The sequence below is a fragment of the Struthio camelus genome, chromosome 19, assembly GCF_040807025.1.
Source record: "Struthio camelus isolate bStrCam1 chromosome 19, bStrCam1.hap1, whole genome shotgun sequence".
Lineage (NCBI taxonomy): Eukaryota > Metazoa > Chordata > Aves > Struthioniformes > Struthionidae > Struthio > Struthio camelus.
In genome coordinates this window covers 4,452,774-4,466,817 of record NC_090960.1, presented here as the reverse complement: position 1 = coordinate 4,466,817, position 14,044 = coordinate 4,452,774, and the positions used below count along the sequence as shown (strand labels likewise).

The following is a 14,044-nucleotide window of genomic DNA, read 5'->3' as shown; positions in this document are numbered from 1 at the left end:
GGTGTTAATGCAGTCACGCCACTGAGAAGTCGTTAACACAGAGCCGTGTTCCTGTTCTCTCTTTTGTGCAGTTATCAGATCGGTTCCGTACTGGGTTATACCTGTATCCTGAGCTGGATGTTCGCATTCCATCCTCTCATACAGGCAGTGGATCAAAGTGGATCATCCTGTACTTAACTGAGGTATTTCCAATGCCAAGTGTATTTCCTTTATTCCTTGCTGGCAGGACTTCCCATCTTGCGCTGTCCTCTTGACTTCACTAGCTCATTCCCGTGTCAGCATTTCTTCAGTTGGTGACGCAGTGGCTGAGAACTACTGCAGTTACTTGTTTAGCAAAGCAGTTATATGATACTAATCAGCGCTCCAGCAAGACACACAAAACTCTTCATCCTGGTAACTTTTAATATTACCCGTTCATGTTTACTTTTAGCTGGCTGTGATTCATCCTACAAACTAGGGGCAGCCACTTGATTACAAGGTAAACCTTGTAATCACTATCTTAAATATTTTCTAGGCCTATGTTTATTCCTTATATCCCGTCCTACATAGTTTTGAAGCATTACTATACTGAAAAAGCAACTACCATTCTTCCAGTGCAGTGCATACTTAATTTCAATGGCGTAATCCTCTACTTAAACACTTAAAGAATCATTGTGTGTGAAATTTCTGTTGACTAAAACAAAATTATTTGTGGCTAAGTGATGCAGGATTCTTACTTTTTGACAGTTTTCAAGTGTTCTCTTTTCCGGTATTTACTGAAACACCATGTTGCCAAACCCCGCATAAAGAATTAGAAATGTTTCCCTACTGAAGAACTTCCCTGGTCAACTCAATGGTCATTTACAAATGAATGGGCTAACATCAGATTGATGTGACACCTGCCATGATAAAATCTTTAAAAAGCTTGAGGAGCAACAAAACCTGATTCCATCCTCAGTAAATGTCCTGAGCGGTTTGAATTTCACTTACAATGACAATTCTTTGTGCAACTTAATTTTGAGCAAGTGACTTGTAGAGCTGGGGGCAGAAATGTTAATGGATATGTTCCTTGCCACAGGAGATGGAGTAAAAGAAAACAGCTACGCTTGTAAAGAATAACTGTTGGTAGTTTATTTACAACAAAATGCAAGGAAAAATACAGTATTAAAAATAAATAAATTTGAAAAAATCAGAAACGAAGTGATATGGATGAAAAATATGACCATCAAATTCTCCTGCTTAGCCTTGCATTATTTAATATACAGAGCATTTCAAAACTTGGTCCTTCGTTGATGGTAGTGGTGTATTAGCTACTGTAGCTGTCATAACTCTAAATAAAAGAAATGAACTACTGCACATTCAGATTCACATGGAATTGTCACAGAAATTAAATAAAACAGTGTATCTGTTTCAGTGACACCGCAAAACTACAGGAGGTTGTAACTCAATGACCATGCTGTTCGTTTCAAGCAAAACATTGTTAGACTCGTGTAGCATTTTTTAACTTACACATGTAAATCCAGGTCCAAACAAGGAAATGGAAAAGTTCCTATTGACAAGTTCAGGATTTCTCTCTTACTGCACTCACTAACTCATAAAAAGCATATACATTTGGCTTATTTCAAATGATAGCACGTTATTTTAAAGTTATAGTGCAGCAAGCATCAAAGCAGTTTTAACAAAATGTAGCTGTCTTATTACAAAATGAAAGTCAAAGAGCAAATATTTTCATTTCAAAATCTCTACAGCAGCAATTAATGCAAATTGGCTACTAGCTGTCACGAAATTACCTTCCAGAATAATTTTAAAAGCGAAAGAATAAGTCAAATAGTTTCTTTCAGTAGGATTTATCCAGTCATTTACAAAATCAACCAATACATTCAGAAGAAATCCCATTAAGTAAATGTGTCAGGAATGTGTTGCTCCTGAGTCTTTACACATACCTCATTTAAAAATGCATTAGGAGATCAACCCTTCTAAAGACTGCAATGAATTGCCAGTTATTTTGTTACGACTGTTCTAGATAAAATTCATGAAAGTAGGAGCAAGCTTGGGAGGTTTTAATAAAAACCCAAACAAACTGATCACATTATCTGTTCTGAAGTGTATTCTTCTTGATGTGTATTCCTTGTATAGTCATAGCAGAGCTGTATCATGTAATTCTTCAATCACTGTGGCAGAGAATAGGAAGACACAGCTATTTTGACTATTCAGCTTTGCTGCCTGGCACCATACTTTAAAGATGCACTCACTAGATAATTACATTATTTATTTTTGCAAAAGAAGTGATGAACACTTGCAAAATACTCTCTATTTTTCTCCTAATAAAGATGTTTGAAAATACAACAAAAAGCACTGTGACCAAATCAGTAATGAAAACAAACTGCATTCCCTCAAAACATGTCACCATGTATTCTAACCTTCCTTTTTATTTAATTGTGTATGTGTTTGTGTATGTGTATATGTTTGTCAGGAATTTTCTGGAAGAAAAGTCATCCTGCATTAAAAAAATAGAACAGGAAATATAAAGATCATATTGATGAAATGATTAATGACTGACTTGTGGACAAAAAATGAGCGTTACACGGCAGGGGATGCTTATACAGCCCATAAAAAGCCTGCGGTTATTTCTTAGACAAAGCAATGGATCATTACAGATCTTTTTATTTGCCCTCATTAGTAAGCAAAATGGAGGCAATATGAATGATCCTGATCCTAATTTTGGCCTGCAGTGAATTAAGGCTGTCATCCAGTTATTAAACCTGATACTCCTACAGAACAGCACTGAGAAGTGCAAGTGGGTATGGCAGCAGCACATGCAGAGAGAGGCACAGCATTAAGCAGTCTGTCATTTTTTCCACGACATGATCAGTGTCTTTCTTTCTCTTACATATCTGTCATGCAGCTATTGAGTTGTGTCCCATGCAGGTTTGTTAATAATTTCCATATATTTGTTATCCCCAAACCTATATAATACGATAATCAGTGTATCCGCGTGGGATAGGAAGTGAAGCAGTTCAAGATGGGTAAAAGGTATGATTACTTTGGTCTGGCTGTCAAACCCAGATGATAAAATATATATAAAAACAGTTATATATATATGCAAATTCACTGAAAATAATTTCAGGTGGGGAGGAGCCAAATGATTTGTACCTCGGTCAAATTCAGGTAACAAAAACCAACCAAACAATACTTTATGCTTTCAAAGGTCTCCCTTCTCTGCCTTCTCTGACAATATTTGAATTTTGCTATTAAATAAAAATAAATGATTAGACTAGTTATAATCGTGAATACTTAATTTGTACATTCTTCTATGAGGTGATGTCATAAACTAATGCAGGAAAGTTTTGTTTGCAGCATTACAGTGGCTGTTTTTCTTACAAAAAATCATCACCAGCTGGTTTACTAATCACACAATATTACTAGCTCTGAGAAGAAAAGGAAAGAAGAACATGGACAGTGAGTGGGAGAATGCATGAAATCAGACCACAGCTAACCTACAAAGAGCTCCAGGATTTTGCTAGCCATAGGGTTTTAACTATCAAACAAATATACACATTTTCAGTGCAGGTTGACAGTGGAATTACCTCTCCTGCTACTAAATCTACCCTATTAATATCACACATTCAACATAACTTCTACTGGATGTACAGCCATTGAGAAGTTCAGTGCATTTAAGCCAGTCAAACTTTTGCATGGGCAAATCACACCATTGTGCTGAGAAGATGGCACAAGCCTCCTGTTCAGGTAAAAGGCCATCCCCAAACTGATTGTTCATTACTCAGTGATGGTTCAGTTCTGGAGAACTGTAACTCCTTTTTTTTTTTTTTTTTTTGGGACCATTGTAACCAATGGTACCAAATATCACCTGCTTTGATCATGTGATTCAGGCAATACACTATCATTTGCTGGGGACTGAATGGTAGCTTATTTAATGTCTATTACAGCAACCGATAGAGATAGCTACTGACAACATTCATTAAATAGCCATTTGTACAAAAGACAAGTTGGGAAAGGTTCTCACTGAGATTAGGCTTAAAAAAGGAAGGAAGGAAAGAAGGAAGGAAGGAAGAGACCACTTCTGCCATTTCCTTTCTTCCCCCACCCCCCAATCTACATATCTCTATGGGGTAATATCCATTTCTAGATTTTCATTCCTGAGATTGAAGAGTGATTTCACACACAGGCCAGGAAGAGCACTTCTTTTTTACTTAATGTCACCTTCCATGGGACTGAGCAGCTCCATGGTTCATTTGCTTTTTGTAAGTGACAGTTTTTACTCACTTCTTCTTCAGAGACAATGCTAAAGCCTGCGACCAGCTTCCTGTTGGTAGAGATTGTGCTGTTTAGGAAAGATGAAAGGCAGGATAAGAAAAAGCCCAGAGGAGTCTCCTATTTTCCTTAATTTACATTGAAGGTCTTACAGCGTAACTACTACTCTCCTTCCGGTGAGGACAGGACAGAATTAATTGGTTTTGCTTCTCAGCTGGCTCAAATTAGCTGCTTGTTTTTCCATCTTATACATAGAAGAGGAGTTGTGAACACCACTACAGACTTAAGAGATCACAAAAGTACAGGGGAGCACTATTAAAATACATTATTTACAAGAAATTGGTGGTTTCTTTTATAAATTCTGTGCAAGATAGACATAGCTGAATGGCCTCAAAGTTAGTATAATTAATTACAATTGGGGCTTCAATACAGTGATACTTCAGGTTTGAAAAGTTTAGTGTTTGTTAGCTTGGCCCCAACTCCTGAGTCATATTAAGCAAAATGTGAATCTGAATGGTTGTTGTTGGTGTTAAAGTACAATGAACTGCAGGTCAAAGGTTTATGAATATACATGAGAAGCCTGAGTGTAGGAAAGATTTAAAAATCAGTTACAATAGAAGAAAACGGGAGTTTTTTTCCTGTTAACCCTGCATTCTAGTTGGCACAAATTTGCCTCAGAAGTCCTTGGCAGCTTTCCTAAATACCTACTCCTAATTATAAATGCGGTGACCTAGATGAAGATTTGTAGCTAAACATACTGCTACAGAAAGATTTTTTTTTCTTTTACAGGATTCTCCTCAGACTATTTCATTTCACGTCAGTAAGATGTGCCATATGGCTCGGAACACTTTAGGAATATATGAACTACGTTCTCTTGCATGCACTTCTCTGAAGGTTTGAAGGATCAAGTCTGAGTAAAGAAGCAATCTTTCCACACCAGTAAGATTATTTTAAGCAAAAACCAAACAACCAAACATCATGACCTTTGCAGATATTGAGTTACTCTTGCTGTGGTAGACATGGCTTATCAGAAGGAAACATGCTGGGTTAAATTTAAAAGTTTTTCTTCTCTGGATCTGGAAGAGTGAGAGTTTCTGGAGCAGACTTTTTTCGAGGCCGCTCTTTGGGAACTGTTAGGAATTCAGGAGCATCTGTGGAGAGAGGAGTAGATGGAGCACTAGATGGAGCACTGCGGGTTGAAGAAGGCATGGAAATGTTAGAGATAGATATTGCAGGTGGGAAAATCCCAATTTTCTTGTTGGTAGCTTCCTGAGTTGCTCTTTCAAACTCTCGGACTTCATCCATTGTCATGTCTTCAACAAGAAGAAAAGAAAGATAAATGGCAAGTTAGAATCATTTCAAATGATGATTTCATTAACTCAGTTAAACTACTTCTGTCCAAATTCTAAATCAGGAAATGAATGCCTATCATGCTTATGCTAAATGATTCTCCATATGAGTGGCTCCCTATTGTAATGCATTGATTGGAGTAAAATAAGCAACCAGTTTAAAAAAAACTGGAAGTTAGGTATGTTAATTACATACTAATACTTCTTCTTCCTGCATCTGAACTGAATAAAGAGTGCTACCTCTGAAATTGCTAGAAAAATCAAGCTATTTTGCTGGCAGTTAAAGAATAGACTTAGATACAGGGAAAGCAAGTAGCGTTTTTCTGAACTTTAAACAAAAGAAAACTGATAGAAAGTTTTTTTTTGGATCTAGATTGTGAGCAGGAACCAGATAAAGGGCTGGCACCAGCACAGTTACATTGTTTGCTTACTGTAATTATCAAGGGATGAAAAATTCTCTCCCCTCAAGCACAGCTTCCATTGATTTCTAGTTGCAGTTGCATGCAGCCTGAGGACAGTATGCCTTTCCACTAATAAAGCCTAAAGAATTCCTTCTGATTTGATAAAGCCACAACCCACTTTCTAACTTTCCCATCCAGAAGCAATACTTAAATATTTATGGGCAACTGACAAATCCACTGCTTCTTAATTCCCTGGAAAATAGATGCAAAATGAGAGTAGGTGAGACTGGTTAAAGCCACTTTGCAATGGAAAAGCAGAACCACAGATTGCTGCTTTAAGAGCAGTGAGCGTGACAAATGTGTCACAGTGCTGTAGAAACCCACAAGAGGGCAGAGCTATCTCACAATAAACGTGTTTGAAGCTGAGCGATGCAAAACTTTTCTAATAATATCCTGAATGAATGACATCCGCTACAAACGGATACACTGAGCAAAAAAATCAGCAAGATCTTAAATTCACTGGTTCTTGTCTGCATTGCCTGTAAGATGTTCACTGTGACAATTCAAATAAATTTACTGATTTTCACTGAACATCATGTTAGATTAGTGAATTTATTTGAAGGATTCACAGAATGAAACTCAGCATATCAAATCTACCCCAGCTAGAACAGAGAAAATCGTTATCTGCTAAACAGTGTCTCTGCTTGGAACAGTTGACTACTACAAGACAGAAAAAAGGCACGGTCAAAAAGTCCAATAAAATCCCTTGTAAGTTTTCGCTATTTTTTCCTAAATAATGATAAGACCCTTGGGAGGTATTTTTCAAAAAGCAGTCAAGCAGTCAACAGAATTCTGTTAACATTTCTGTATGAATGTCAGTCTTCTGTACTGACATGTATCTTTCTGTATGAATGATAGTTTTGCTTACTTGCTGCTCCCCAGCTCCACACTCAGGACCCCCTGTAAGGATGACTCAGGTGATGTTGAGGGGGAAAGAAGAAACCTGTAGAGTGTGGTAGGATAGGGATAACTTACGTTCCATAATCGTGCAACAGGGAACACGGTTTACTGAGCGTCTGTACTCACTGATAAATACATTCCTACTACCATTCTCTATTCTTTCCTTACGAGTGCTTTCAATTGGTATGACTTCATTCTAGATCTCGTGCTATTTGGCACTTCTTTCTTCAAGACAGAGTCCAGAGTAATACTGGACAGTCAGGTCTCATAAAAGCAGTTTATAGATTCTCTGAGCTCTGAAAGCTCAAAAACCAGAAATAAAAATACTAACTTTTTAATCAATTTAAAATTCTTGCACATTTGGGTGTCTGAAACATAGACTGGCAATAGCATTTACCATATGTATGGCAAAATCCTACACTTCCAGTACATTGACACTTTTTAATATTACCCAGCTGCATGCATCTGTAGCCTTGGCTGCAAAATGTTATGTGAAAGAGGCTTTATGTTGTATTACAACATCATATTAAATTAACAAAACCACACATGTTGCCAGCTGCCTTCTCTCTTCCCTCTAGATTACATCCCAGGGACTTTTTCAGCCTACAAAGCAGTGCCAGTTACTAGGAGTGAAGACTAAGCTATTTTCAAAGCTGAGATAAGTGGTGGAAATAAAACAGATGGTCTCAGAGGAACTGTACCTACTTTTGTTGGAGATAGATTTGAACCTGTTTTGCTCATTTACATTTTGTTTCACTCTAAAACAGTGCATGTAGTGTTTCTGAACTTGAATCATTCAAAAGCACACTGACATCAGAGGGAGACCATGCATTCACTTCAGCTATTTTTTTGATTGAGGACTTCTGTACAAAAAAATAACAAAACTTGTCTTGAAGGAAAGAGAGTGAAATTGGACAGGAAGATTTTTCAGTTTAATGGCCATTAAAGAGAAAAAAAGATCGATTAAAGTCTTGCTTAAGTGGTATCCTCCAGGACAGTCCATTCTAAACTCAGACATGAACTACTCATTGCCCCTTCAGTTAAGTTTTGCTTTTTAGCTTATGCTCTCTTCAAATTCAATTCCGTGCTGATAATCACTCAAGTAAAAGTAATCCTTACCCTGAGCTAAGATGTATGCAGAAATATGTGACTTCTCTCTCTCTCTCTCTCTCTCCCTCTTTTTTTTCCTCTCATAAATAACAAATTCTGTCCTGACCTCAATGGCAATTTTGCTACATGCAAACTAACTAAGAATGGCAGACTTTTTATTCAAAGCTAAATCCTGGAATGTAGAGCCAATGTCAGAACTGATTCTCAGTTCAGTAATCGGGTAAGGAGTAACCTTGATGTTAATGGTATTGCAGCAATATAAATACAAGTATAAACCTCCTAGGTATTGCTTAACATCTTCTCAGACTGGTGAGAACTTTCACTGAATAAAATCAACGGAAAGACTTCAGGATTTAAGATTTAGCCCTTAATGCCTTGCCCAATACTCAGTACATGGGTAAAACCATCACTGAGTTCTCTGGCTCAGTTAGTAGAAACAAAAGAAAAATAATATTTTTAAAAGCAAAGGTCACTGTATTTCTTTTATTTGCAGATACTAATAATTTCCAACTCCAGGCATCTAATTTAGATACTTAAGTTAGGAACCTAAATTCTTTATGGAGTTTCCAGAATCTGAATGAAAACACCTACATAGAAACCTGCCCCTCCCCACAAACTGCTCAGCTATGTATTTTTGAAAATACTTCTTCCCACCTTGTTGGTAGCTAATCAACGACAGCATTAAAATTATATTCAAATAAGTCAATAATCCCTTAGATTTTTTTCCTGGTGAAGCAAACTGTTTTATCAGTCCCACAGAAATTTTCCACTCTCCATGTTCTTGGCTCTTTGACTAATGCACTCTGAACTTTTGCATGACTTTTAAACTATTCAAACAATAGAAGGTAAAACTGATACTTAAATTCCCCTTTAGGCATCCAACTGAAATTTGAGAATTTTGTTTTCCTGGAAGACAGGGAGTTGTGTATGAGTCCAACCCCACCCTTTCTTACATCAGTGGCAGTTTACAGTGCAAAGGCAATGCAGGATTGCACTTCCTGGAGAAAGATTCTGTTCCTATTGAAGCAAAAATTCTCCAAAATCGCACTGATTGGTCAGCAAGATCAGTTGGTTGAAAGTTGGTTGCTCTTCTCTGATCTGTGCAGGTATATTAGCTGAGAGCAGGCAATATGTTTTAAAAATTGACATACTCTTGCTTTGGCATGGCTCTCTATTTCATCCACAGTAGATGAATGTTGATTGCAAACTTTAATGTTGGTTTTTTCATGCATATTTTTCTCGTATTCTCGAACATCATCCATAGTCATATCTGTAAAAAGTTCAAAATCGTTGGCATTTTCCATTGATTCAGTGAAAACGTTTTTTTTTAAGGAGAAGGTTCTAGGAATACATAAGCCTTTCAGCAGAAGCCAAAAAGGATTAAAAAAAGCAGGGAGCAACTAGCTTTATGAAAACTGACTCATAAAGGTAGTTATATCAGCCAAGGAAGGTATAAAGAAGGTTAAGTCAAAGGGAGTCAGAGAACAAGAAGGAGTGGAAATTGTTTAGGAGTATCTGTGTCACATAAGATAGGCAAAAAATATTGAAGTGCAGGTCTTGGCAAAGGCCAAGATCTTCTAAAAAGATTTTAGAAGATCCCTTGGAATAGAACATAGATATAAAAACATTATAAAGACTTACCTTTCCAGGAACTTTCAAAAGGATTTTATAAGGTTACCTTTGCATGGTATTATGTCTCATAACCAGCAAACTCTTTTACGTTAAAGCACAGTCAGCTTAAATTCCAGAAACTAACACTTAGTTACACTGGTAAGTGGATTACTAGTGAACACTTTATAATAATTTTGTGGCCTCAAACCATTCAATGGATTATAAAAATTCTACAAATCAGGCTGATTCTACTGATATGATCGTTGAGCATTGCCTAGGCATGCCTGATGTCAAACTGGTGAATGGTTGCTATATAACTCTCAGCAATTGTGAGGGATTTTAAAATGTTTTTGTCATAAATCATGTTTTTAGTAAAAAAGGAATCCAATTAATCTAAAATTACTCCAAAATATGTACCACTTCTAGTAATGTACACTGCATTTCAGTTCTTGGGATTATCATTTTTCCCCCAAGTTCATTATGTGTCATTTGGATTTGTGAAATCTTATATCACACCACTTCTTGTTACACGATACGAGGCTCCTGCTTCACAAGACTGCTTTTAAGGAAAGATATGACTTCAGCTGTTTTATCAGTACGACAATGTAATACCTTATCAGTGAAAATGAAGTGCAGTGTAAAACTTTGATCAAAATGAAACATGGAGCAACAGTAACATTCTTTCAGCCTATTCTTTTACTGTTATCTGGAATAAAAACCAAGCTCATAAGCCATGTAAAGAACATGCTGAGATGCATTTTTGCCAAGCAGAGAACATGCTTTTTATTAGTAAATGACACTGTGAAAACAGATTTTCTTAATGTTAAAGCTAAATACAGTTCAGTAAATTTAATGACAAAAACCATTCATACTTGCAACAGTAACATAATATGCTGCTTAATAATTGATTTTAGGAAACTAATTATTTGATTCAGTTTAGCTGACTTACATCTTCTCAGAATCTTCCTTGAACTTTTATTTCAGAAGATGATGATAGACACACTGAAGGCACACAGATACTTTAAAAATGGTATTTTTAAAAAACTCTCCCCACACCCATGCACATGTCAAAAACAGTACCAAAAGAATGTTACAGATCAAATGTATTAAATTGTACTGGATGTATACAAAATGTATCTCAGTAATTTTGAATATTGAAATACTCAGTTCCTAGTCAGTGAGCCTTACCATGTTTTATTCTTCAAAACAATGCAGGGCTACATGGGCTGCAGACAGTACAGGCGGTTGCCTAAATTAACCTTCTGCACTTTTTCTCTCATTTTTTTATATGTCTTGCTATATGTTTAGCCTTTATTCATATTTATTTTAGTAAGCTCAGATTTTTTTTAGGTTTTGTACTTAACCTGACAGTTAAGTACTAAAATCACGCTATATTATTTAGTAAGTATTCTCACCATGACAGTAAAAATCCACAAGATAATTGTGTATTGCAATATTTAATGTATGGAAAGAGTATTTTTGGTAGGGTGCATTCAGAGGGAAGGTAGGGAATTTGTAGCTAATTGTTTTTTGGGCTAAACTGATCCCATATGTTTAAATTTTATAATTACTCACTTGTGCTCTACATCAAGAACTCTTCAGAAGTGCAGGTGACTCTAGGTATCTCAATAACATTTCTTTATGTCTTGCTTTAATACATATTTTTGGGCAGATTTATGGGCTCAAGTTTTGTGTGATGCCAGGATGCTTTATATTTACTTAAAGTCATCAGTTAAAATTTCTTTGTACCTTCTTTGATTACTGTATCGTATTCATAAAGTCAGAACACATTACACATAAAGACCTATCACAGCTTATGGAAAAGAAATAGAGCTCTAATGTTATGGAAATAGTTAAATATGAAAGAAAACTGAACATAATTGGAAATGTTCTGAAAAATCTCTGACAGCTGAAAACAGTCAATTTAGAAAATATCTCAAGTGATCACCCTGGAAAATATCGTAATTTCTAAGTTTTTCTCAGTTAGCTGGGAAAATATACCTCTGCAGAGGTATATTCCGGACAACTATAAAGGAATACCGTTCTCAAAGGTCTTTATCCCAATGAATGCATACAGATGACTTAGGTTTGTATAGGGATAATAGTGGATCACTACATTTCGGGGAAGAAATGAAAAAAAAATTCAAATCTCTTTAGAATTCTTTTCTCACTGGATACAAAAGTCTTTTACTCATTTATGGCTATCTGCAAATAAAAAAAGATCTTTTAAAGTGAATTTTAGTATTTTTAAGATCATTACAGTACAAGCTTTCTCATGCATTATTAAATGTGTAATAAGATAAATTATGATTTCAAACACAATTTTTTCTATAATTTCAAGTACTCAGCACAATCAAGTTATAGTTAGATTCTAGTGTAAAATTATGCAGGTTTATGAAGTCACTGACGATGTGTTTTTACCAGCTGGGATAACGGACTGTATATCTAAGCAATGCTGAATGTTTCTGAGTTCTGATGAAAGGCAGGTGTCATTCTTATCCATGAATTGCCCCATACAGTGTTCCCCTGAAGCTTAAGCAGGGGCTAAATAACCTAAAAAGGTTCCCAAACTGCTATTCTATGTTACAAGAATTTTTTAGAAACTGTTCTACAAGTATCTATGATTATGGATACATCTTACTGAAAATGTATGTAAAAAGAATTAACCACGTGAGCTTATTGTACAGTGATAAATATAATTGGCTGTTTTGACGTTCAGAATTACCCTGTACCATTCAAAGTGCCCATTCCTACAGGGGGTGCCAGGATTCAGAGCAGTTTTTGCATGCAGCTGCTGTTGAATCAGACTGAGTAGGTTTTATATTAATATCCATTTTTCAGAAAGGAACTTTAAAGCTCCATCGTTTCTTTATTGTGGTCTACATTAGCAGTTTAAAACCTTCCTGAAACGCTGAAAATGTGTTGGATGGAGGCCTTAAAAGAGTTTGCAGTATGGAAATGACTGCATGTTACTACAGTCTGAATAAGAAGCTTTATTCAAACCTGCCTGCTATCCTCAGTATGTAGATGACTCTTTGCAGGGACAGCTTCCATCTGCCTAAAATGCAGGGTGACTGGACAGATGCATGTACTCCAAGGTGCAGGGATATACAGAGGGCCCTGTATAATGCCCACTGGCTGTCTAAAATACAGCCTACTCTTGTTATAAAGAACCTACTGTAAATGAGCTGCATATATTCCAGAGAAATTGAATGTAATTCCAACTCTTTCATGAACAACTTATATTTGTATTAGGACCTGATGGTCTATGAAAGCCAATGGAAATCTGTCGTTAAGTTTCATAAGCTTTGGATCAGCCCTTTTAAGTGTGTTTAATTTGGAGAAGACTTACCGTACCACTCATCAACCCAGGCAAAAGCCTGCCGGTGACCAATCAATAGTATATCTCTGACCACCTGTGAAATATAGAAAAGGTTAAATACCCTTAGAGCAGCAAAACATTTTAGGAAAGTAACACTATTGTTTTTTCAACAGGATTTAAAGTCAAAAATATTCTGACACTTTTGTCTCTAAAAAGACATACACTAAGGAATCACAGAATCATAGAAATACTGACTGAAAGGGACCTCTGAAAGTCTTATTGTCCAACCTCCCACTTGGAGTAGGACTATTGCCAACATCAGATCGGGTCCACATGGCTTTAACTAGCATGGGAAGCAACTTGGGAATGGGTTCAGAATCCATTAATCTTTGGGCAAACAGATTGGAACTCTTTTCCCTTTCCCTGTTAATTTTTTAAACATATGAAAGGTCAGTACTCTGAAAAACATTATCATTTGGTAGTTATGCCATTCATTAGTTCTTTAGTAGACTGACTGGAAAACTCTCCCACTATCTGTCTGGAAGAAACCCTGCACCTCATTGTTATATGTAAATTACTAATTTATACTAATAAATAATTTATTATTCATTAGTAAATTAATAATTTATTTATCACAGCATTGAAAATGCTAGTGCTAGTTGTTCTCAGCCTTAGACCTCAGCAACTCCAGACTTTGGCAAGTTTATATGTGGAGATGCACGCTTCAGCAGCGCTCCAGATCTTTCGGACCTTGAAAGAGGCCTGAAAGCAGATTCAGCTCATCTCCCTAGCTCCAACACAGCCGTACACACGCAAGGTAATACTCAAGTTCTGCTCATGTGAAGGGTGAGAGACAACTATGCACCCACCTTGTGTACAAATTGCTCCACTCTGGTTTGAAGTCCCCAAACTTCAAATTTCACAGTCACAAGTTTGTAGGAACACATAATTGGCTGATGAGTCTCTCTCCAGCCTTCCTTTAAGTGACCTCTCCCAGTCTTCTGTGACTTGAAATATTTAGGGTCCTGAAAAACAAGGAA

The 14,044-nt window shown here is 36.5% G+C and overlaps 1 protein-coding gene across 1 annotated transcript in view; it reads right to left on the bottom strand.

The window, feature by feature from the left end:
* Window positions 1-1,085: 1,085 nt before the first annotated feature.
* The window catches only part of PITPNC1 (phosphatidylinositol transfer protein cytoplasmic 1), a 99,776-nt gene continuing 86,817 nt past the window's right edge, over window positions 1,086-14,044 (bottom strand). The window contains exons 8-10 of the mRNA XM_009678990.2: window positions 13,874-14,029; window positions 13,035-13,098; window positions 1,086-5,564 (exon numbers count right to left, since the gene is read on the bottom strand). Of these exons, the coding sequence (XP_009677285.1) occupies window positions 5,305-5,564; window positions 13,035-13,098; window positions 13,874-14,029 (480 nt within the window). The 3' untranslated portion in view covers window positions 1,086-5,304. The remainder of the gene's footprint in view (window positions 5,565-13,034; window positions 13,099-13,873; window positions 14,030-14,044) is intronic.